Source organism: Bombina bombina, chromosome 1, assembly GCF_027579735.1.
Source record: "Bombina bombina isolate aBomBom1 chromosome 1, aBomBom1.pri, whole genome shotgun sequence".
NCBI classification, from domain to species: Eukaryota; Metazoa; Chordata; class Amphibia; order Anura; family Bombinatoridae; genus Bombina; species Bombina bombina.
In genome coordinates this window covers 1,195,056,918-1,195,081,656 of record NC_069499.1, presented here as the reverse complement: position 1 = coordinate 1,195,081,656, position 24,739 = coordinate 1,195,056,918, and the positions used below count along the sequence as shown (strand labels likewise).

The 24,739-nt window shown below is 39.3% G+C and overlaps 1 protein-coding gene across 2 annotated transcripts in view; it reads right to left on the bottom strand.

Annotated features, from left to right (window-relative positions):
• Positions 1-24,739, bottom strand: part of SGCA (sarcoglycan alpha) — a 190,014-nt gene that overhangs the window by 129,340 nt on the left and 35,935 nt on the right. For both annotated transcript variants that reach the window (XM_053700092.1, XM_053700094.1), the window contains exon 2: positions 1,751-1,882. In XM_053700092.1, coding sequence (XP_053556067.1) covers positions 1,751-1,882 — 132 coding nt within the window. The remainder of the gene's footprint in view (positions 1-1,750; positions 1,883-24,739) is intronic.

Here is a 24,739-nt window from a genome sequence, read left to right as displayed (position 1 = left end):
TAGATTAATTATTAGTTTAATATAGTTTAATGTAGTTTTAGTCTAATAGTTAGGGTAGATTAATTATTAGTTTAATATAGTTTAATGTAATTTTAGTATAACAGTTAGGGTAGATTAATGAATAGTTTAATGTAGTTTAATGTAATTTTAGTATAATAGTTAGGGTAGATTAATTAATAATTTAATATAGTTTAATTAAATTTTAAAGGTAAGTTTAAATTTATTATAAGATAGGGATGAGGTAATATTTCATATAAAGTTAGCGGGTTGTTAGGTTTAGGGGTTAATAGGTTAATTTAGTTTATGGCGATGTGGGGGGCTGGCGGTTTAGGGGTTAATAGGTTTAGTAATTGGTAGTGATGTGGGAGGCCAGGGGTTTAGGGGTTAATACATTTATTTAGTTACGGTGGGCTCCGGGAGCGGCGAGATAGGGGTTAATAACTTTATGTAGGTGGCGGCGGTGTTGGGACGACAGAATAGGGGTCAATAAGTATAATGTAGGTGGCGGCGGTGTAGGGGGCGGCAGATTAGCGGTTAATAACTTTTATTTAGGTGTTGCGGTGTCAGGACGGCAGAATAGGGGTTAATAAGTATAATGTAGGTGGCGGCGGTGTAGGGGGCAGCAGATTAGGGGTGTTTAGACTTGGGGTACATGTTAGGGTGTTAGGTGTAAACATAACTTTTATTCTCCCATAGAAATCAATGGGATATCGGGCAGCAGCGAACATAAGCTTTTGCTGCTTTCAGACTCCCATTGATTCCTATGGCATCGAGGCGGCAGATTGAAAACCAGGTACGCTGGGCCGGAATAGTGGCGAGCGTACCTGTTAGATATTTGTTAACTAGCAAAAATTTGCATTCGGAACATCTGTAGTGACGTAAGAATCATTCTGTGTCGGACTGAGAACGGCGGATCGTATTTTACGTCACAAATTTCTACTTTTGCCGGTCTGTAGGCTTTGATAACTAAGGGGAATCAGGCTCGCCACAATTACGCTGCGGAATTCCAGCGTATTTGCGGTTGATGGCTTGATAAATAGGCCTCTAAGTGATATTGTATTGTCTTGTTATCATGCATTTGTTGATTATGCAAATCTATATATATATATATATATATGTGTGTGTACATATGTAATTATGTGTTCATATGTGTATTTATGCCTGTAAATACATATATACACATATAAATACATATGTATGCATATATAGATATATATATATATATATATATATATATATATATATATATATATACATATTTAGACATGTATATGTATGTATCTCTATGTTAAAAACAATTTGACTGAGATTTCATTTCTTTGAGCCCTTATAACTTTTTTGTGCAATATTTTTTTTTTATATTTTTTATTAGATGGTGTTATTATGAGTGTAACTGTACTTTGTAAAAACATTTTTATTTGTTTTGTGCAACTTTTTTGTTTTGCGAAACAGTTAACCAGAGCTCTGAAGTTGCAGTAATCATTCTAGCGCAAATCGCGATTGCGCTCAAGCGATAGTGTTTGCTTTCAACTCGTAATACCAACGGTAACCTGGCCCCATATCGCTCAGGCACAACTGTTTTTGCACCACTTGCAATCTAAATGTTTATATATAAGGATGAAATAATTGTATCTTTATCACAAAAAACGACTGGAGGTAAGGTTACTTGGAAAAGAATATAAACTTTATCAAAAATTCACTTGAACAAGAAGAATACGCTTGAAACTTTGGAGCACCGCCATTTACTCACCATAATTATTTTGAATAGATGGAAATTGTTGCTGGAAATAATCTGTATCCAACTTGTGTACAAAGAGAGAACCAAGAGAGAGATAGACATTCTTTTCAAGGAGACATCCTGGGAGAGATACCAAGAGCAAAGCTACGGAGAAAACAAATAAGAGTGTAAGCAAGAAAACAATACACAAAACCAACATGTCTCAAAAAGTAGCTTAGAGTCCATAAATGGCTATTAAATAAACATTAAAGTGATATTATCCATTGGAAGCCTTGCAGCTCACTAAATTCCAGAAGCAGAAGGCAAATCAACTGTGGTATAGAGGCCGATTTACCAAATGTTTGTCGGACCTGATCCGACAGTGCGGATCAGGTCTGACAGACATCGCTGAATGCGGAGAGCAATGCGCTCTCCGTATTCAGCATTGCACCAGCAGCTCACAAGAGCTGCTTGGTGCAAGCCGCCCCCTGCAGACTCGCGGCCAATCGGCCGCCAGCAGGGAGGTGTTAATCAACCCGATCGTACTCGATCGGGTTGAATTGTGGCGAATCCTGTCCGCCTCATTAGAGCAGGCAGACAGGGTTATGGAGCAGCGGTCAGAAACGGTCATGTCTGCCCCACATCGATAAATGCTGACATTTATCATTGCACAAGCATTTCTGGTGAAATCATTGTGCAATGCCGCCCTCTGCACATTTGAGGCTAATCGGCCGCTAGCAGGGGGCGTCAATCATCCAGATCGTCTTACGACCGATGCTTCTTAACTTTTGTTTCCGGCGAGCCTGAAGGCTCGCGCAGAAACAGCTGCATTGACAGCTTGATAAATTGTATGGCATAAAATGCATATATAATGTTTTCATAATTGATATTATTTACGTATTCTGCAGCCCCAACATTAGGCTCAGTTCAGAGGCTCTATCACCTAATCTCATAAACCTGAACAACAGGAGACACAGGAGCAGTGGTGCTAAGGGCTTTATATTTTATATTCATCACCTTTTTTGCCCTCAGTTAGCTCCCCAAATATTAAGTTCTAGAACCGCCACTGCTCAGGAGTACGCCAACATTAAGCAATATGGCTAAAGAGATAGAACCTGTAATTGGCTGGATTGCCCCACACCTTAAACAATGTCTTGTATGGCTAAGTGGGGTCAGAAAAGAAGAATTACACTAAAGATACAAATAAACTTTCATGATTTTGATAGAACATGTTGTTTTAAGAGACTTTCCAAATGAATTCCATTATCACATTTTGCACAAGCTTTTTATATGCACACTTTCTAAGGCACCAGCTCCTACTGGGCATGTGCACAAGTTCACAGTGTGTACGTATATATGTGTCTGCGATACATATTGAAAATATAATGCAGTTATTTTACACAAAAGTCAAAATTTTACTTTACAATTTTACTAATGCCCCTTTAAGCAAGAGGTTATTTGGTGTCTATCTCTCTGCTCTAACACACTGACCAATATAATCTATATTCATTAATTAATAAGACCTAATTAAGGGCCAGCTTACGAGTGGAGCGCAAAATTACGCTTTCACAAGTGCGATATTTGCACTCCACTCGTAATACCAGTGCACACAAATATGCGCTGATATTTGAAGTGGACCAAAAGAGCGCGCTTCCATAGGCTCCAATGGGAGCCTCATTCTCATGCCGTGAGACATGGCATGAGAACCTAGGGTAGTGAAGGGGTTAATTTGTGCAGCAATAGGAAGCAGATTTAAATATATATGTATATTAATATGACGAAAGTTAGCATTTCTTATTTCAATGAAACAGCAATGGACACATTTCTGCCCCAAAAAATGTATTCCAAGGAAAGGCTTAATAAAATGTATTGAAAATGTACTGAATAGGGATAAACAAAATAACTACCATTTGGAGGCTATGAATATTATTAATTATAAATTAACAATGAAAGCATTGGAACAAGCTCAACAGCTGCAAGCATTGTATTTGTGCGCGCATATATTTATCTAAGTATATATATAGAAACACACAGGCTGACACTTATTTATATCTTAGAGATATATATAGCATAAAGCTGCTGTCACAAGCTGACTGAGGAAACACAGAATGATAATAGACAAACGCAGAGAGAAAAGAAGCAAAGGCATAGTAAAAAAACAGAATGATAGAAAGACCTTTGACTTTTTCCATTACAAAATGTATCAAACGCGTTTCACATCTTTCACATTTCATTAATATTTTTTCTATTTGTCACTACACATATATTTAAATATGGGCTTCTTGCAATCAGCATCACTAAGTTTGGCATTACAAATAATTGCTTAAAAAATGTAACCAAAGTCTTGTGTTTTGCTTACAACTAAGGTCTAGATTTTGAGTGGAGCTCAATTTAGTGTTCCTGCTCGAGCTTAAACTTCGTTAGATGGAGGCTTTTTGAATGCGTCAGATCTCAGATAGCACGCGTATTACAAGTTGAAAGTAAAAAGTTTGTGCGCAAGCGAAACCCAATGGGTGGTAACTAATTATTGTGACCTTGTTAACTTCTCCCCATAGAAGTCAATGGAAAGCGTGAAGTTAAGAAAAAACAACTAACACCTATACTCGCACATGCTAATCCAACAGGAGTTATGAAAATGTCACATTCCAATGTTCTTGGCTTACAGAATAATGTACTTTTTATTGTAAATACAGAAAAAAATTACAGAAACCGGAAGAAGCCCTAGTGTTTGAGGGTGAAACGCGCATAGCTGAATGGAGGTAATATAGGATCAGGTGGCCCCCTTGCTATCAGTGAGCCAAGGAAGTCGGAGACTGTAAATCTCACTGAGGAGTCAGAGCCCTATCCTACACCTGACATAGAGGATGTGACGTTTGGCGGTTTACAGATCGGAATATGTGCAGACAGAGTTGACTACCTACCCAAACTGCATAGCCTGACGCTGACAGGGAGCAAATTGCAGGATTGAGCAATCAGCACACAGACGGTCGGTCACTTTGGCAGGAAACCCAGAGGAGCAGGTATGGCTGTACATCTGTTGTTGTTATACTAAGGACACTGCACAACAGTGTTCCACCAAACCGCTAACTATCTTGCTGGTAATAGTTGTGAGAATGGACCACAACAGGCACGGGCTGCCATTAAGTGGTGTACTTGAACATAGTTCCACCACATAGCTGGAGATATTATTCTCAAGTGTTTTACTATAGGGTAGTCTGCTCTCTTTGAGTAAAGTTTGTTCCATATTTATAAAGCAGTACTTTTCTGTTCCTGTTGGAATCTACTTTAAGAATGTTTAATTGTGGGAAAAAGAATGAACTTTGCAGATGCTGAACCACAGAATTCACTCACTGTCTTCTGCTGACAAGAGACTTTATAAGCTTTTTTATTTGTATGTTGGCAATACCAAGAAATATATTGTGGATAATTTGTAACCCTGATTATTCTTTGTATAGGGGGATAATAAGTGTGCAATCTTGTTGCAATTTACCACTTTTGTTGCTGTATCTTTGTAAGATATGCTCTAATGGAGAGTGCTGGACAAAAAACATAATTTATGCTTACCAGATAAATTCCTTTCCTTCCTGACAGGGAGAGTCCACAACTTAATTCCTTACTGTTGGGAAATACAACACCTGGCCATCAGAAGGAAGCAAAGACACCCCAGCCAAAGGCTTAAATATCTCTCCCACTTCCCCTATCCCCCAGTCATTCTGACTAGGTAACAAGAAAAAATAGGAGAAACATCAGGGTATAAAGGTGCCAAAAGAAATAATATAAAAAGTGAGCAGCCCATCAAAAAATAAATTACAGGTGGGGTTGTGGACTCCCTTCCAGGAAGGAAAGGAATTTATCTGGTAAGCATAAATTATGTTTTCCTTCCATAAGGCAGGGAGAGTCCACAACTTCATTCCTTACTTTTGGGAAAACTATACCCAAGCTCCAGAGGACACTGAATGAATAACGGGAGGGAACAATAAAAGAGGTGGACTCTATTCTGAGGGCACCACAGCCTTCAATTTTTTTTTCCAAAAAGCTGCTTCAGCCGAAGCAAACACATCAAACTTGTAAAATTTAGAAAAAATGTGTAAGGAGGACCAGGTAGTCACCTTACAAACCTGATCCATAGAGGTTTCGTTCTTAAAAGCCCAGGAGGAAGCCACTGCTCTAGTGTAATGAGCCATTATCCTCTCAGGAGGCTGTCGCCCCGCTGTCTCATAAGCTAAGCGGATGACACTCCTCAACCAGAAAGATAGGGAAGTCATAGTAGCCTTCTGCCCCTTACGCTTCCCCGTAGAGATGACAAACAAAGAGGAAGATTGTCTGAATTCCTTAGTAGCCTGAAGATAGAACTTCAAGGCACGAACAACATCCAGATTGTGAAGCAAGCGTTCCTTTGATGAAGAAGGATTAGGACACAAGGAAGAAACAACAATTTCTTGATTAATGTTAAGGTCCGACACCACCTTAGGGAGGAACCCTAATTTATTATGTAAAACCACCTTTTCAGCATGGAAAAAAAGATAGGGGGAGTGACATTGTAAAGCAGAAACCTCAGAAACTCTGCACGCAGAGGCAATAGCCAGCGAAAAAAGAACCTTCCAATATAACAATTTAATGTCAACAGTATGCATAGGCTCAAACAGAGCCTGCTGCAAAACACTAAGAACAAGATTTAGGCTCCAAGGCGGAGCCCCAGATCAAAACACAGGTCTGATCCTAGTCAGAGCCTTAACAAAGGACTACACATCCGGAAGCTCAGCCAATCTTTTGTGCAGTAACACCGACAGGGACGATATCTGTCCCTTCAGGGAACTATCAGATAGACCCTTCTCCAGTGCATCCTGGAGAAAAGATAAAATTCTGGCAACCTTAACCTTATGCCAGGAAAAGCCACGCTCTCCACACTTTATGGTAGATACGACGAGTAACTGACTTATGAGCTTGAACCAGAGTGTTGATAACACTCTTAGAGTCAGCAGTCAGCCTCAGAAAATCTAGATTTTGATGAACGAAGGGACCCTGTATCAGCAGATCTCTGCAACAAGGTAACCTCCACTGAGGAGATGAGGACATCCCCACCAAATCCGCAAACCACATCCTTCGTGGCCACGATGGAGCAATCAGAATCACTGATGCTTGCTCCTGCTTGATTCGAGCCACCACATGAGGGAGAAGCGGTAATGGAGGAAAAAGATATATGAGACTGAACCTCCATGGTACCGATAGGGCATCTATCAAATCCCGCTTGAGGATCCCTCAACCTTGACCCATACCTGGGTAGCTTGGTATTGAGGTGGGATGTCCCCCACTTGCTGTATATATCTGCAAACACCTTGGGGTGGAGAGACCATTCCCCTGGGTGAAAGGATGGCCTACTGAGGAAGTTCACTTCCCAGTTGCCCACAACCGGAATGTGGATTGCTGACAACATACATTTGTGAGTCTCCGCCCACTCTAGTATCTGAGATACTTTTCTCATCATCAAGGAACTTCTCGTTCCCCCCTGATGGTTGATTTAGGCAACCGAGGTTATATTGTCTGATAAACTAGGACTCTTAGAGTCAGCAGTCAGCCTCAGAAAATCTAGATTTTGATGAACGAAGGGACCCTGTATCAGCAGATCTCTGCAACAAGATAACCTCCACTGAGGAGATAAGGACATCCCCACCAAATCCGCAAACCACATCCTTCGTGGCCACGATGGAGCAATCAGAATCACTGATGCTTGCTTCTGCTTGATTCGAGCCACCACATGAGGGAGAAGCGGTAATGGAGGAAAAAGATATATGAGACTGAACCTCCATGGTACTGATAGGGCATCTATCAAATCCTGCTTGAGGATCCCTCAACCTTGACCCATACCTGGGTAGCTTGGTATTGAGGTGGGATGTCCCCCACTTGCTGTATATATCTGCAAACACCTTGGGGTGGAGATACCATTCCCCTGGGTGAAAGGATGGCCTACTGAGGAAGTTCACTTCCCAGTTGCCCACAACTGGAATGTGGATTGCTGACAACATACATTTGTGAGTCTCCGCCCACTCTAGTATCTGAGATACTTTTCTCATCATCAAGGAACTTCTCGTTCCCCCCTGATGGTTGATGTAGGCAACCAAGGTTATATAGTCTGTTAAACTAGGACAAATCCGGAAGGGGCCAAGCCTTCAAGGCTTGAAGATTGCCCGGAGTTCCAATATATTGATTGTAAGGGAAGACTCCTCCTGAGTCCACATTCCTTGTGCCTTCTTGGCACCCCAAACGGCTCCCCAGCCGTAAAGGCTTGTGTCCGTAGTCACAGTCTCCCAGGATGGTCTCAAGAAGCACGTGCGTTGGGACAGATGATCTGGACAGAGCCACCAAGAGAGGGAGTCTCTCGACAGGTTGTCTGTTGAGACAGATCTGAATGTTTGCCATTCCATTGTCTCAGCATGTATAGTTGTAAGGGTCTGAGATGGAATTTAGCAAAAGGAATGATGTCCATGCAGGACACCATGAGTCCGATCACCTCCATACACTGAGCCACTGAGGGTCTCGAGGAAGACTGGAGGGCAAGACATGCAGTAGTTAGCTTGCAACGTCTCTGATCTATGAGGAAAATTCTCATGGATATGGAGTCTATTATTGTCCCCAGGAAATTCACCCTTGCACTTGGAGTAAGAGAACTCTTTTCCAAGTTTATCTTCCATCCATGTGATCGAAGAAGATTGAGACTCTGAATGTTCTTCCGCTAGACAAAAAGATGGTGCCTGCACCAAGATATTGTCCATGTAAGGCACTACTGCAATACCTTGTGTTCTGGCAACAGCTAGAAGAGCCCCCAGAACCTTCATAAATATCCTTGGAGCAGTAGCTAGGCCAAACGAAAGAGCTAAGAACTGGAAATGCTGGTCCCTGTGTTCCCTGTGTATTGGAACGTGAAGATATGTATTCTTCAGGTCTATGGTGGTCATAAACTGTCCTTTCTAAACCAGAGGAAGGATTGACTATATTGTCTCCCTCTTGAAAGAGGGAACACTCAGAAACTTGTTTAGGCACTTTAGGTCCAGAATTGGACGAAAAGTTCCCTCCTTCTTTGGAACCATGAAAATGTTTGAATAAAACCCCAAACCTGTAGGTACCGGGACAATTACTCCTAGAAAAGAGAGTTCCTGTATGCAACCTAAGAAGGCAGCCCTCTTTTCTGGTCTTGTAGACAGACTGGAGAGTAGGAATCTGCCACTGGGCAGATGAGACTTGAATCCTGTCCTGTATCCTTGAGATACAACCTCCAGGACCCAGGGATCCTGTACATCCTGGAACCAAGCGTCTGAAAAAAGAGACAGTCTGATCCTTACTCGATCCGATCCCAGATCAGGGGCCGCCCCTTCATGCCGATTTGTTCTTGGTGGCTTCTTAGTCTGTTCCAGGACTGAGCAGGTTTCCAAATACTCTTGGGCTGCTCGGACTTGGATGAGAATTGCTGTCGTTATAATTTGTCAGAATGAAAGGAACAAAAATTAAACAACTGCCGTCCCTTAGGCCTATTTTTCTTATCCTGCGGTAGGAAGGCACCTTTCCCTCCTGTAACCGTAGAAATAATGGAGCCCAGCCCTGGACCAAATAAAATCTTCCCCTTGAAAGGAAGAGATAGGAGTCTGGATTTAGAAGCCATATCCACAGACCAAGACTTCAACCAGAGAGTGTGATGGGCTATGACCGCAAAACCAGAAGCCTTTGCATTTAGGCAAATAATCTGCATATTCGCGTCACAGATGAAGGAGTTAGCAATTCTCAGAACTTTAATTATCTCCTGAATATCCTCTAGCGGAGTCTCCACCTCACTGAACTCCGACAGAGCTGCTCCAGCAACCCCTGCTCCAGCTGCCACCGGTTGAAATAAAAACCCTGTATGTTGAAACATCTTCCTCACAAAGGTTTCCATATTCTTATCCATAGGTTCTCTAAAAGAAGAACTAGCCTCCAGAGGGATAGTACTATGCTTAGCCAGCATAGAAATAGCACCATCCACCGTATGGATGGAGCCCCACAAATCTAAGTAAGAGTCATGGACCAGGAATAATTTTTTAAAAGTAGACGTGGGGGGTAGAAAGAAGTTCCTATTCTTTCCCATTCGATACTAATAATGTTCGCCATCTTAACTGGCACAGGAAAAGTCAGAGGGACCTTCCTGTCTTCATAAACCCTGTCTACTTTAGGGACCTTAGGTTCCTCAGGGAGTGTAGCCTCTGGAACCTCTAGCGTAGACAGAACCTCCTTTAATAAAAAAACACAGATGCTCAATTTTAAAACTAAAGGAGGGTTCCTCCGCTGATGGAGGTTTAGAAACTGAAGTCTCTGACTCAGAAAGTTCATCCTCTGAAGCTACAGAGGTTAATTCATAATCAGATATCTGGGACATAGTAGCTAAATCCGACAAATATTTAGATGACTCTAGGTCAGGAGAACTATATTTAACCTTTCTCTTACGTTTGCTAGAGCACCGTCGATTGTAACTGCGCGGTAAAGTCCGTCGGAAAATAAAACCTCCAGATGGACGATTAGTTGAGCTGCGGGGAACTGCATGTGGAGTAGGTAGTGTAGAAAGGGTAGTAATCTCTCGGGACCCAGATTCCTGACACGTAGACAGCTCAGAGGGGCTAATAGCAATATGAGTATTAGCAGCCTTGTCTTCCTTCTTAGACTTTAGAACAGTGCTTAGGCAAATGGAACAAAATTGAGCAGGCGGGCTAACCACGGCCTCCTCACAATATAAACAGGAATTATTAATCAGTACAGGATGAGGGGAACCTTCTAATGTAGTATCAGAGTCCTCCATAGCTAAGATATATTGACAGAAGGATAGACAAAAAGAAACAATTTTATTAAAAAAACGGCACCTTTATAATCCCAATGGCTGGGGCACTCACCACCTCCTAGACCCAGACAGCTAACAGTGAAAACGCTCTCCTTAGGAGTGATGCCCGCAGCAGGATTGTAGGAAATGAAAGACCGCACCTGGTCACGTGTGTAGGACAGAACTAGGACGAGTGTAGGACAGAACTTCCCCTGCTATGAAAAAGGTGCTAAGCTATTATGAGCTGTGCAACACTCAAAAACGAAAGTGAAACCAGTTTGTTCCAAGCCAAAAGCACACAGTCTATGAGCCCAAAAAACTCACACATTAAAGCAGTTATAAATAACCCCTAGCTGTTCAAATAATCTCCGTGAAGGAGATATTAACCCTTGATCCTATCAAGGCATAAAGGAGCCACACTGTGACCCTGTATAGAAAAAATGTAAATATAAAACAGTCTTACCCTCCAGGATCCATGTTGTGTAACAGGCACAGCCTCTCAAGTGAGACAGTCTTGCAGCGAAGCTGCTGACATGGACTTGAGTGTGTAGCAGCAAGCAGTGAAACTCGTCAACACTGATTGCTGAGGACCTGTTAAGCGACAGTCTGGATAGGTTTGCAGAAAAACTTTCCCTGCATCTCCAGACTCTAACTTTTATCAATACTCTCACTGAGAGGTTGACATGATTACTTAAAACTCCAGTCCTTTCTTGAAAGGAACATACCCATTAGAGGACTATCCAAACCTTCTGGCACTTCTCTGCCACCTCCTATAGTGACGAAAGGCAAAGAATGACTGAGGGATAGAGGGAATGGGAGGGATATTAAGCCTTTGGCAGAGGTGTCTTTGCCTCCTTCTGGTGGCCAGGTGTTGTATTTCCCAACAGTAAGGAATGAAGTTGTGGACTCTCCCTGCCTTATGGAAGGATATACCTGATTTTTCTTTCTCATTTTTAGAAATTGTCTTTTGTATTTTCCGTGCACCGGAATTGATGTAATAGCATAATTTATGTTAGAACTTACCTGATAAATTAATTTATTTCATAGTGGCAAGAGTCCATGAGCTAGTGACGTATAGGTTATACATTCCTACTAGGAGGGGGCAAAGTTTTCCAAACCTCAAAATGCCTATAAATACACCTCCTACCTTACACATGCCTTAGTTTAAATTGTAGCCAAGAAGCGAGGTGTAAAAGAAGGAGTAAAAAGCATACAAAAAGAGGAACTGGAAAAAATAAACACCTAGATAACAAATTTTGCGTTACGGCTTGTAACGCTGAAAATATGGCATTTTCAGCTATAAAACAGCACCGCAGTTATTACAAGTGTTGTCGGATATAGGTGTACTGCACAACTTTTAGCCTGTACCGCAACGCCAGTCCTTCACACCTAAAAATTAATTTTTTTTCATGGGATTCCCATAGCACCGGTATTAAGAGTTTTGCGGTACGGCTAAAAAGTGAGCGTTACAGCCTAAAACTAAAAGATCTGTACCGCCATCTAAAGTCAGTAGTTTTACGCTACAAAGCTGTAACATAAAACTTATAACTAAACTGTTACAAAGTACACTAACACCCATAAACTACCTATTAACCCCTAAACCGAGGCCCTCCCGCATCACAAACACTATAATAAATGTATTAACCCCTAATATGCTTCTCCCGACATCACCGCCACTAAAAAAATGTATTAACCCCTATTCCGCCGCTCCCAGACATTGTCACCACTATAATAAACTTATTAACCCCTAAACCACCGCCCTCCCGCATCACAAACACTATTTAAATATCATTAACCCCTAATATGCCGTCCCCCCACACCACCACTATAATAAGCCTATTAACCCCTAAACCGCAAGCCCCCCACAACGAAATATATGAAAATAAACTATTAACCCCTAAACCAAAAGCCCCCCACAACGAAATAAACTAATTTAAACTAGTAACCCCTAAACCTAACGACCCCCTAACTTTATATTAAAATTACAATTTCCTAAATTAAATTAACACTAACAATTAAACTATTATAATTATTAAACTAAAATTAAACTAACTAGCAATTAAATAAAACTAAACTACCAATAAAAAAAAATCCTAACACTACTACAAATTACATAAAGTATCTAATTACAAAAAATAAAAAGTAACTAAATTAAAAAACAAACAAACACTAAATTACACCTAATCTAATAGCCCTATCGAAATAAAAAAGCCCACCCAAAATAAAAAAACCTAGCCTACAATAAACTACCAATGACCCTTAAAAGAGCCTTTTGTGGGGCATTGCCCCAAAGATATCAGCTCTTTTACCTGTAAAAAAAAAATACAACCCCCAACAGTAAAACCCACCACCCAACAAACCCCCCCAAATAAAAAACTACCATCTAAAATAACCTAAGCTACCCATTGCCCTGAAAAGGGCATTTGTATGGGCATTGCGCTTAAAAGGGCATTTAGCTCTTTTACTGCCCATAAACGGAAAAAAAACCCACCCAAAAAAACCTTTAAAAAACCTAACACTAACCCCCGAGGATCCACTTACAGCTGTTGAAGACCCGCTTGAAAAATCCATCCAGCCGGCGAAGTCATCATCCATGCGGCAAGAAGTCATTATCCATGCGGCAAGAAGACTTTATCCAGGCGGCCTCTTCTATCTTCATCCAGCCGGCGAAGTCCTCATCCATGCAGCAAGAAATCTTCATCCAGACGGCCTCTTCGGTCTTCATCCAGCCGGCTTGTTCGGTCTTCATCCAGCCTGCGCGGAGCGGGTCCATCCTGAAGACATCAGACGCGGAGCATCCTCTTTATACGGTCTCCGCCGTACACTGAATCTTCAATGCAAGGGACGCAATTCAAGATGGCGTCCCTTTCATTCCTATTGGCTGAAAATTTTAAATCAACCAATAGGAATTAGGGCTGCTTGAATCCTATTGGCTATTCAAATCAGCCAATAGGATTTAAGCAGCTCTCATTCTTTTGGCGTCAGTGATGTTGGGGGCAGCAGATTAGAGGTGTAGGGTTTATGTTAGGGTGTTAGGTTTAAACAATATTTTTATTTCCCCATAGACATCAATGGGGCTCAGTTATGGAACTTTTATTTCCGCGATTGCAGGTGTTAGTTTTTTTTTGCCAGCACTGCCCATTGATGTCTATGGGGAAATCCTGCATGAGCATGTCTCAGTAGCGCTCTGATTGTGTGTGGTATGGAGCTCAATGCAACCATATTGCATGCAAAAGGCGTATGTTTAAAAACTTGTAATGGCAGCGCTATAGGAAATTAAATAACGTAACTTTTGTTGCATTCATTAATTTCTCTATAGCGTTCCAAACTTGTAATCTAGGTGTGCTTTTATACAAAAAATCATAACCACAAAAAATAGGATGGGTCTCATGGACTCTTGCCACTATGATAGAAATGAATTTATCAGGTAAGTTTTTACATAAATTATGTTTTGTTTCATGTAAGTGGCAAGAGTCCATGAGCTGACATATTGGATATAATACCCAAGATGTGGAAAATCACAAGTCACTATAGAGGGAGGGATAAAATGACAATAGCTTAATCCACTGAGAAATTAAATCCAAAATAATTGTTTTCTTAAAAAAAAAAAAATCCCAAAAAATTCAAATCAAAAGGCATTAAATAAACTGAGACAACTGCCTGAAGAACCGAGGAAGCAAACACATCAAAATAGTAAAATTTAGTAAAAGTATGCAAAGAAGACCAAGTTGCTGCTTTTCAAATTTGATCAACTGAAGCTCCATTCTTAAAAGCCCAAGAATGTGGCAACTGATCTAGTAGAATGATCTGTAATTCTCTGAGGCGGAGACTGCCCGCCTCCAAATAAGCTTTTTGAATCAAAAGTTTCAACCAAGATGCCAAAGAAATGGCAGAGGCTTTCTGACCTTTCCTGTAACCAGAAAAATTACAAATAGACTAGAAGTCTTTCTGAAGTCTTTAGTAGCCTCGACATAATATTTCAAAGCTCTTACCACATCTAAAGAATGTAAAGACCTTTCAAGAGTATTCTTAGGATTAGGACACAGGGAAGGAACAACAATTTCCCTATTGATGTTGTTAGAATTCACAACTTTAGGCAAAAATTTAAATGAAGTCCCCAAAAAACAGCTTTAACTTGATGGAAAAACAGATAAGGAGACTCACAAGAGAAAGCAGACAATTTGGAAACTCTTCTAGCCGCCAAAAGAAATAACACTTCCCAAGAAAGTAGTTTAATATCCAAAGAATGCATAGGCTCAAAAGAAGGAGTATGTAAAATCTTCAAAACCAAATTGAGACTCCAAGGAGGAGAAATAGATTTAATAACAGGTTTGATATGAATCGAAGCCTGAACAAAACAGTGAATATCAGGAAGTTTAGCAATCTTTCTATGAAATAAGAAAAGGAAGAGCAGAAATTTGTCCTTTCAAAGTATTTGCAGACAAACTATTTTCCAAACCATCCTGAAGAAACTGTAAAATACTAGGAATTCTGAAAGAATACCAAGAATAATTATTAGTGGAACACAATGAAATATAGGTTTTCCAAACCCGATATTAAATTTTCCTTGAAACAGACTTACGAGCCTGAATCATAGTGCTAATCACTGAGTCAGAGAAACCTCTATGACTAAGATAAGTACTAAGCATTCAATTTCCATGCCATCAAATCTAGATATTTGAGCTCCTGATGGAAAAACGACCCAAGGCTGGCAACTGGACATCTGGACAAGATCCACATACCAAAACCTGTGAGGCCATGCTGGTGCTATTAGAAACACATGAGATTGTTCCATTATAATCTTGGAGATCACCCTTGAAAGAAGAACCATTGGCGGAGAAATATAAGCAGGTTGGTAAAACCAAGGAACGGCCAAGGCATCCATCATCTCTGCATGAGGATCCCTGGACCTGGAAAGGTATCTGGGAAGCTTCTTGTTTAGACGAGAGGCCATCAGATCTATTTCTTGAAGACCCCACATCTGTACAAGATGAAAAAACACATCTGGATGGAGAGTCCACTCCCCTGGATGTAAAGTCTGATAGCTGAGATAATCCGCTTCCCAATTGTCTACACCTGGGATATGAATCGCAGATATTTGACAAGAGCTGGATCCCGCCCAAGAAAGTATCCAAGATACTTCTTCCATTGCTGAAGAACTATGAGTCCCTCCTTGATGATTGACATATGCCTCTGTTGTGATTTTGTCTGTTTGAAAACGAATGTAATGATCTCTCTTCAATAAAGGCCATGCCTGAAGAGCTCTGAAAATAGCATGGAGTTCTAAAATATTGATTGGTAAACTCGACTCTTGAGGTTTCAAAACTCCTTGTGCTGTCAAAGACCCCCAGACAGCTACCCAACCTGTAAGACTTGCATCTGTTGTGATCCTAGTCCACGTAGGACAGACAAATGAGGCCCCTTGAACAATAAGGTGATGGTCTAACCACCAATCAAGAGAGAGTTGAGTGTTGGGATTTAACTGTGATATCCGAGTATAATCCCAGCACTATTGATTCAGCATGCAAAGCTGTCGGAGGAATCAAGAAACTCTTTGGTAAATTGATCCTCCAACTATGTTTTTGAAGAAACAACACAAGTTGATTCATGTGAGATTCTGCTGAATAAAGATTGAGCCAGTACCAAGATATTGTCCAAATAAGGAAACACCGCAATACCCTGCTCTCTGATTACAGATAGAAGGGCACAGAGAACCTTCAAACAGATTCTTGGAGCTGTTGCTAGGCCAAATGGAAGAGAAACAAATTGGTAATGCTTGTCTAGAAAAGAGAATCTCAGAAACCGATAGTGGTCTGGATGAATCGAAATGTGAAGATACACATCCTGTAAGTCTATTGAGGACATATAATGACCTTGCTGAACAAAAAGGCAGAATAGTCCTTATAGTCACCATCTTGAAAGTTGGGACCCTTACAAAATTATTCAAAAACTTCAGATCCAGAACTGGTCTGAAAGAATTTTCCTTCTTCGGGACAATGAATAGATTTAAATAAAAACCCAAACCCTGTTCCAGAAGTGGAACTGATACAGTTACCCCTGAAAGCTCTAGATCTGAAACACACTTCAGAAAGGCCTGAGCTTTCACAGGATTTGTTGGAACGTGAGAGAGAAAAAATCTTCTCACATGAGGTCTTATTCTGAAACCTATTCGATACCCCTGAGAGACAATATTCTGAATCCAATTATTCTGAACGGAACCTGTCCAAATGTCTTGAAATAATTTCAATCTGCCCCCCACCAGCAGAACTGGATTGAGGGCCGGACCTTCATGCAGACTTGGGGGTGGCTTTGGTTTCTTATAAGGCTTGGTTTTATTTCAACTCGAAGATGGCTTCCAATTGGAGCCAGAGTCCTTAAGGGAAGGAGGGATTTTCTGTTCTCTTTTCTGATGACAGGAACAAAACCGATTAGAAGCTTTAGATTTTCCGTAAAAGACTTTTTATCTTGGGGCAAAAAAACTCATTTCCCCCCAGTAATAGTGGAAATAATAGAATCCAACTGAGAACCAAACAAATTATTACCCTGGAATGATAGAGATAGTAACCTAGATTTAGATACCATGTCAGCATTCCATGATTTGAGCCATAAAGCTCTTCTAGCTAAAATAGCCAAAGACATAGATTTAACATCAATCTTGATGATATCATAAATACCATCACAGATGAAATGACTAGCATGTTGAAGCAAAAAAACAGAGCCTGCATTGTGTGGCTGTTTAGGGACCCAGGTTTTTGGAAGAGACCTTGACGAGGTACCTGGGCTTTTCCCATTTGGCCAGATGCAGTAACTAACTCTTTCATTGCTGCTTTTCATCTTAGTTGAGAGCTTGTGAGTTAGTGCTGGACTTTCTCTGTGTGCTATATTAATGTATTATTTTTTTGTAATTTTCCCTGTTTGGGCCTTCACCCAGGCCTATCTGGGGTTAACTGCCTGTAACTCTGGTGACAGTGCAGCTTCCTGAGAGTGCTGTTTTGCTCCCAGGGCTGTGCATGTTACAGGGTCATAGGATGTGTACCCGGTCCGGCCTGAGAGTGCTGACCCCACCCGTGTTTTTTATATGTTTGTGGAGATTACATAAGCCTGTGCACCCTTCATTTTTACACAGTTATTTGATTGTGAGCCTGCATTGTGTGGCTGTTTAGGGACCCAGGTTGTTGGAGGAGACCTTGACGAGGTACCTGAGCTTTTCCCATTTGGCCAGATGCGGTAACTAACTCTTCCATTGCTGCTTTTTATCTTAGTTGAGAGCTTGTGAGTGGAGTGCTGGACTTTCTCTGTGTGCTATATTAATGTATTATTTTTTGTAATTTTCCCTGTTTGGGCCTTGCACCCAGGCCTGTCTGGGGTTAACTGCCTGTGACTCTGAGAGTGCTGTTTTGCACCCAGGGCTGTGCATGTTACATAGGATGTGTACCCGGTCCGGCCTGAGAGTGCTGACCCCACCCGTGTTTTTATATATATATATATATATATATATATATATATATATATATATATATATATATATATACATAAAAATACATACATAGCTATATATCTATTCTATAAGAGCATAGGAATGTAAAATATGCATAATGGGCATTGGGGATTGCAACTATGAACTAACGCAGTCGGGTTAGCGCACATGAAAAATTGCTATCTTCAATGTGTGTTAATGAAATATTAAAAATATTAAATATAGAGGGCCAGATTACAAGTGGAGCGGTATTTAAAGGGACAGTTTACTCAAAAAAATTCTCCCCTTTAATTTGTTCCCAATGATCCACTTTACCTGCTGGAGTGTTTTAAATTGTTTACAAGTAGCTCCTTTACCCTTATATTGGCATTTGAAATTGTTGATTTAGCATGTGGTATCCCCACCTATTCTGAAAGTTTGTGGCCGCGCGTACCAGCTATAGATAAGCTTTGTAAACACAGCCAGCAGAAGAAATTACACTCCCAGTGTGATAAAGCAGAGATAAGGTAATAAAATGTTGATTTTTCATTGTTCTCTCAAAGTACTGGTGATTGTTTTAAGGACAGATATAAGATAAAGAAGCAGGTATATGTGCACAATGTGATACAGTAATGAGATCGGATTATACCTACAAGCTCAACCCATTTTATTAGGTTGTGGCTTCAAAACACAAACTAAGAGCTTTAATATACACAAATAAACCTTCAAAAGCTAATTTTCATACATTTTTACTCTGCAGTTGGTAAAAAAAGCAATTGTAAACACATTAAGGGAAAAACTATTTTACAGTATACTGACTCTTTAACGTTCCCGTTCAAGTGATAACTCTGCTAGAAGTAAACTTTTTAAGCACGTCGGGTAATGCTCATACTGCAAGTTGAAAGTAAACAGTTTTCACTTGCGTGCTAATCCAATGTGCATAAAAACACAAACTTAGAATATTGCATGTGCAATAACGTATTCCCCCATAGATTTTAATGTAGCAAAAAAAAATGGGGGGAAAACACCCTACTCACGCACAAGCACGATTGCATATTCTCAAGAGCGTCAGCCAGACATGAAAATATGAATATTACGCATTCCAATGTCTTTCACATAACAGAATATATTCTATTTATTCATAAATACATATATCTGATGGCATTTTAGTACAATATATATCTACACCTATATATAGAGATGATTATATATTCCTATATGTGTATATATATATATATCTTAAAATCTAAAAGAACATATTCTTTATTAAATATGAATTTGGCATAAATATGCTTTTTGATGTTTTCATCTACTTGACTGTAAATCACATGTACACACAAATAAATGTGTGTATGTATATATAATCCATTATAGAAGAGGACTGCACTCACTGGATTTGGTATATAAAATATATTTTTTTTTTATTAAGGTGACGTTTCGGGGTACGCAGACCCCTTCCGCAGACCCCTTCCTTGTCTGAGGAAGGGGTCTGCGTACCCTGAAACGTCACCTTAATAAAAAAAAATTATTTTATATACCAAATCCAGTGAGTGCAGTCCTCTTCTATAATGGATTATTGATATACCTGACTTGGCACCCTAGTTGATGTCCCTATTGCATTGTGAGTGCAGATACACATGGAAGATATAAGATATATATATATATATAATGGGTTTTAAAGAGAGAAAAAATCCTGGATCATTAACCTGGATAAAAGACAGGGAATTCAGCACTCTTTTATAAAAGATTTTTATTAGCTCTTACAATAGGTAGGTCTACCTATTGTAAGCGCTAATAAAAATCTTTTATAAAAGAGTGCTGAATTCCCTGTCTTTTATCCAGGTTAATGATCCAGGATTTTTTTCTCTCTTTAAAACCCATTATATAATATTAAAGGGTCTGCACCACATTTATTGATATATAATATTAACCACCAGTGCTCAGAAAAAACTGGTTGGCTTTATTATATTAGCTCTAAGCAGCTGCGTCCCCTCCGTATAATTCTTGAATATATATATATAAAATTGATAAGAGAGCAAAATATTACACACCGAGTCGGCTCAACTTATCATCGCTATATAGACGATCTGATTCTGTTGTGGATGGGTGAAGTGTGTTTCTATGGAACTTTTTGTACAGTACTTAAATGACAACGAATGGGGTTTGAGGTTTACATATGAGACCCACAAAATTACTATAAATTTTCTTGATCTATTGCTAATAGCTAATATTTCACAACAGAAAGTAGAATCTACAATATACAGAAAACCCATATCGGGTAATACTCAACGAGGATGATTACTCTTACCGTGAAGTAAAGTCCCATATTTAATTGTGAAAGGGCAATACATAAGGGCTAAAAGAAATTGTTCTAACATAGCTGACTATGAAATGTAAAGTAAAGATTTGACTGAAAGACTTTATCAGAGGGGTTACAGTAAAAAAAGTCATAGATAAAGCAAAGAGGGAAGTAGACCAACTTGACAGACAAACTTTGCTTCTAGACAAATCCAAACCACATCGAACAAACTCTGGGCAACTTGAAGTAGAACCTGTTACATTTGTAACAAAGTACTCATTAGATTATGATGACATATGTAAAATTATTTGCAAGAATGTGCCCATGCTTTTGGCAGATTATGGCTTGGTGAAAACAATTGAACGATGGTGCAGATTCTCCTATAGGAAAGGGGTAACCATTGGAAATCAAATCTCACCCAGCGCTCTCCCAGCACGCAACACCACAAGTTCTTGGTTGGAATCCAAAGGTATGTATAGGTGTGGGTATTGTGCCTGTATACCCTCCACCTATATACACAGAAGTAACTCATTTAAGTCTCACTCTACAGAGAAAGGTTATACAGTGACATCATGTGTCAACTGTAGGACTAAGAATGCAGTATATCTTATGTGGTGCACCTGTGATGGCAGACAGTACGTAGGTTGTACCTCCAGGGAGGTCAGGGAAAGGATAAGGCAACACTTACCAGACATCAAAAGGTCTGATCCCTGTTCAGAGATGGCTAAGCATTTTATTAATAAATATGAAAGTTCCAGTACTACCCTTAGATGGATGGTTATTGAAAAAGTTATAGTACCCAAAAGAGGGGGTGTCACCACAAAAACCCTGTTTAAGAGGTAAGCATACTGGATTTTCACTCTCGAGTCAAGGATCCCAAAGGGATATAACTCAGTTTATGATGTAATTAACTTTTGGAAATAGAATTGATATTATTATTAGAACTATCACCTATTGGTGCTTTAACTATTTCCAAAGTGGTTGTTGTTAAAATAATGTGTCTTCTAATAAATATTATAATTATCAATTGTATTGTTTACCAAAGTTAATTTCTGTATCTTTAAAGAATCTATGTCACTTTGTACTTGGCATTATTAACATATATATGAACGTTATATCATCTCAAAATACAGTATGTGTAATGTGACCCAAATTTGATATTAGAGGGTTGACTGTATCTACTCAGATCTTTGTTTGTTATTATTAACACTTATTCAGGCTACTACCAGGTTTTGCAAATTCTTATCAAGATTGTCATCATAACTATAATTGACATACATTCTGGCTACTACAAGTTTTTACAGTATCATATTATGAGCAAAATTCCAAATTATTATTTTATATTGCTATTGATGTATAATAATATATGTATTTAAGATGTAAGATAGCCTCTTGACTCCTACCATTTTTTTCTGAGAGAGGTTTAAATTCAGTGCATGTACTGTATATGCATACTTTGCCTATGTGTTTAACCTTTTTTATTATTATTATTCATTGGCTTATGTTAACTCTTAGATTAAAGGGACAGTCAACGCCGTTGTTGTTTTAAAAGATAGATAATCCCTTAATTACCAATTCCCCAGTTTTGCATAACCAACACAGTTATAATTATACACGTTTTACCTCTGTAATTACCTTGTATCCAAGCCTCAGCAGACTGCCCCCTTATTTCAATTCTTTTGACAGACTTGCATTTTAACCAATCAGAGCTGTCTCCATGGTAAATTCACGTGCATGAGCTCAATGTTATCTATATGAAACACGTGAACTAATGCCCTCTAGTAGTGAAAAACTATCAAAATGCATTTAGATTAGAGGCGGCCTTCAATGTCTAATAAATTAGCATATAAACCTCCTAGGTTTAACTTTCAACTAAGAATACCAAGAGAACAAGGCAAAATTGGTGATAAAAGTAAATTGGAAAGTTGTTTAAAATTACATGCCCTATTTGATACATGAAAGTTTTTTTTAGACTTGGCTGTCCCTTTAAGTGTTGTTCCTATTTCTAGCATATGGTTTTGATTATATCTATGCAAATATATGGTTATTTGATGCATATTGTATTTTTTCAGATTGGTGCATTATGATCTATATAATTTCATACATATGTATGCATGGGCTTTAATCATAATCTTTATTTTGTGGCAGTGTCTTCATTAAAAAGCATTAAAAGCCATAAGCTAGGTACTTGTGATACCTATTGTAGCTGCTGATTGGCAGTCTCTAGACAATTAACATAGTAATACACCTGTTCAGGTAAACAGCCAATAAGATGTCAGATTGTGCTTTTAAATATTAAGGCCTAAGGCCGAAACATGTCAGACTTCTGTATCTGATGTTGCTGTTCTTTTAATTTGTTTTTGGAATAAAGCATTGGAAATTTTAAGAAGCTGTACCTGCTTTTTCACTATATATATATATATATATATATATAATGTAAATACATAGAAAAATAAGGAATATTCATGCAACACCTGAGACTTCATATGTTTGAGCCCTTTTTATGAGTGTAACTGTACTTTTACACGTGCTTTTTTGCAACTTTTTTGTCTTGTGTAACAGATAAGCAAAGCTCTGCAGTCATCCTAACCTGACATGTGTTAAATACGATTGTGCTCAAGTGAGCGCATTTACTTTCAACTCATAATACTTGTGGTATTTCCATTGCGCGTAAACTGCTACCAACACTTTGGTCTACCTAACCCCACTGTAACAAGCACCTAAACCACCAGACCCTCTGCAATACATTTAATCCCTAAATAGCCACAACCCCATCACAGCAACCCACTGCTAAAACCCCTAATGACTTTTATCCCCTAAACCACCACAGGCCCCCTTTAGCGAGAACCTCCACCTCTAAAATCCCTAATCGCTGTAAACCCCTAAAGCACCACAATCAAAAAGATACCTAAATCCCCACCCAGCAAAAATATACATTAACCACTATTAACCTCCTAACTGCTGTAACTCTCAATGCAAAAAGATGATGAACTATTAACTATAACTGATATCCCTCTTAACCAGACAATAGGGTGCAAGCTATTTAAATTGGCTGATTTTAATTATTAAATCAACCAATAGGTTCCGTGACCATTGTTAATGGATGATTTGAGATAAGTCACACAATAGGAATAAAAAATAGCCAGAACAACTGTATAAAGGCTGAACAATCCTATAGAGTAGGCAGTACGCAGCAAGAAACAGAAGACAAGGAAACTGTGATACAATGTATCAAGATTTCGGAGTCCAGACAGAAGACATCAAACAGTAAGTAGAATTCTTATTTTTTTTCCCTAGGTTTTTTCCCCAGTAACTTTGTTGGTTTAATAGTATCTTTTGTAATAATATTTTTTTCCTAAAATGTTTTTCAAAATGTATGAAATTTGGGGTGTCTTATAGTTGGCAGTTTAGATAGGGGTTGTAGGGGTGAGTTTAGGTGGGAGATGTCTTGAATTACGTGGTCTGCAAGCGGAGGGATCTTTGGCTGAGGGTCAGTTATGGTGGAGGGATCTTAGGTAGAGTCAGTTCAGGTGGAGGTCTTAGGGTAGGGGTCAATTTAGGGGGTCTTCTGGTGCTGCCAGAACAGAGAAGGATAAACTGGGTGGATATCCACTGGCACAAGGAACTTATCTCAGAGCAAACTAGGTGCAGAATCCACTAACAATTAACAACAAACATAAAATTACTGGGCATGTCCTGAGCAGTGTTTTCAGAGAAAATTTAGTTTGAATTTTCTATGGAGACTACATTTAGAGCACCCTCACATGAAGGAAGTTAGAACCTTGGTGCTTTGGAGTACATAGGCTTATTATCACTTGGCCAGAAGCTGTTTTTTTTTTATCTTTTAAGGCAGTGTTTCTCAACTCCAGTCCTCAGAACCCTTAACAGGCCAGATATTAATTATATCTTAACTAGAGCACAGGTGAAATAATCAGCTGATCAGTAACTATGGTTACTAACCTGCTCTCACCTATCAGCTGATTATTTCACCTGTGCTCTAGTTAAGATATAATGAATATCTGGCCTGTTAATTGTCCTGAGGACTGGAGTTGAAAAACACTGTTTTAAAGGACCAGTCAACACAGTTCATTTGCATTATCAACAAATGCAAGATAATGAGACAATGCAATAGCACTTTGTCTGAACTTTAAATGAGTAGTAGATTATTTTTCTGACAATTTTAAAAGTTGTCTTTTTCCACTCCCCTTGTACCATGTGACAGCCATCAGCCAATCACAAATGCATACACATACCATGTGACAGCCATCAGCCATTCACAAATGCATACACACTTTTTCTTGCACATGCTCAGTAGGAGCTGGTGACTCAAAAAGTTTAAATATAAAAAGACTGTGCACATTTAGTTAATGGATGTAAATTGGAAAGTTGTTTAAAATGGCATGCTCTATCTGAATAATGAAAGTTTAATTT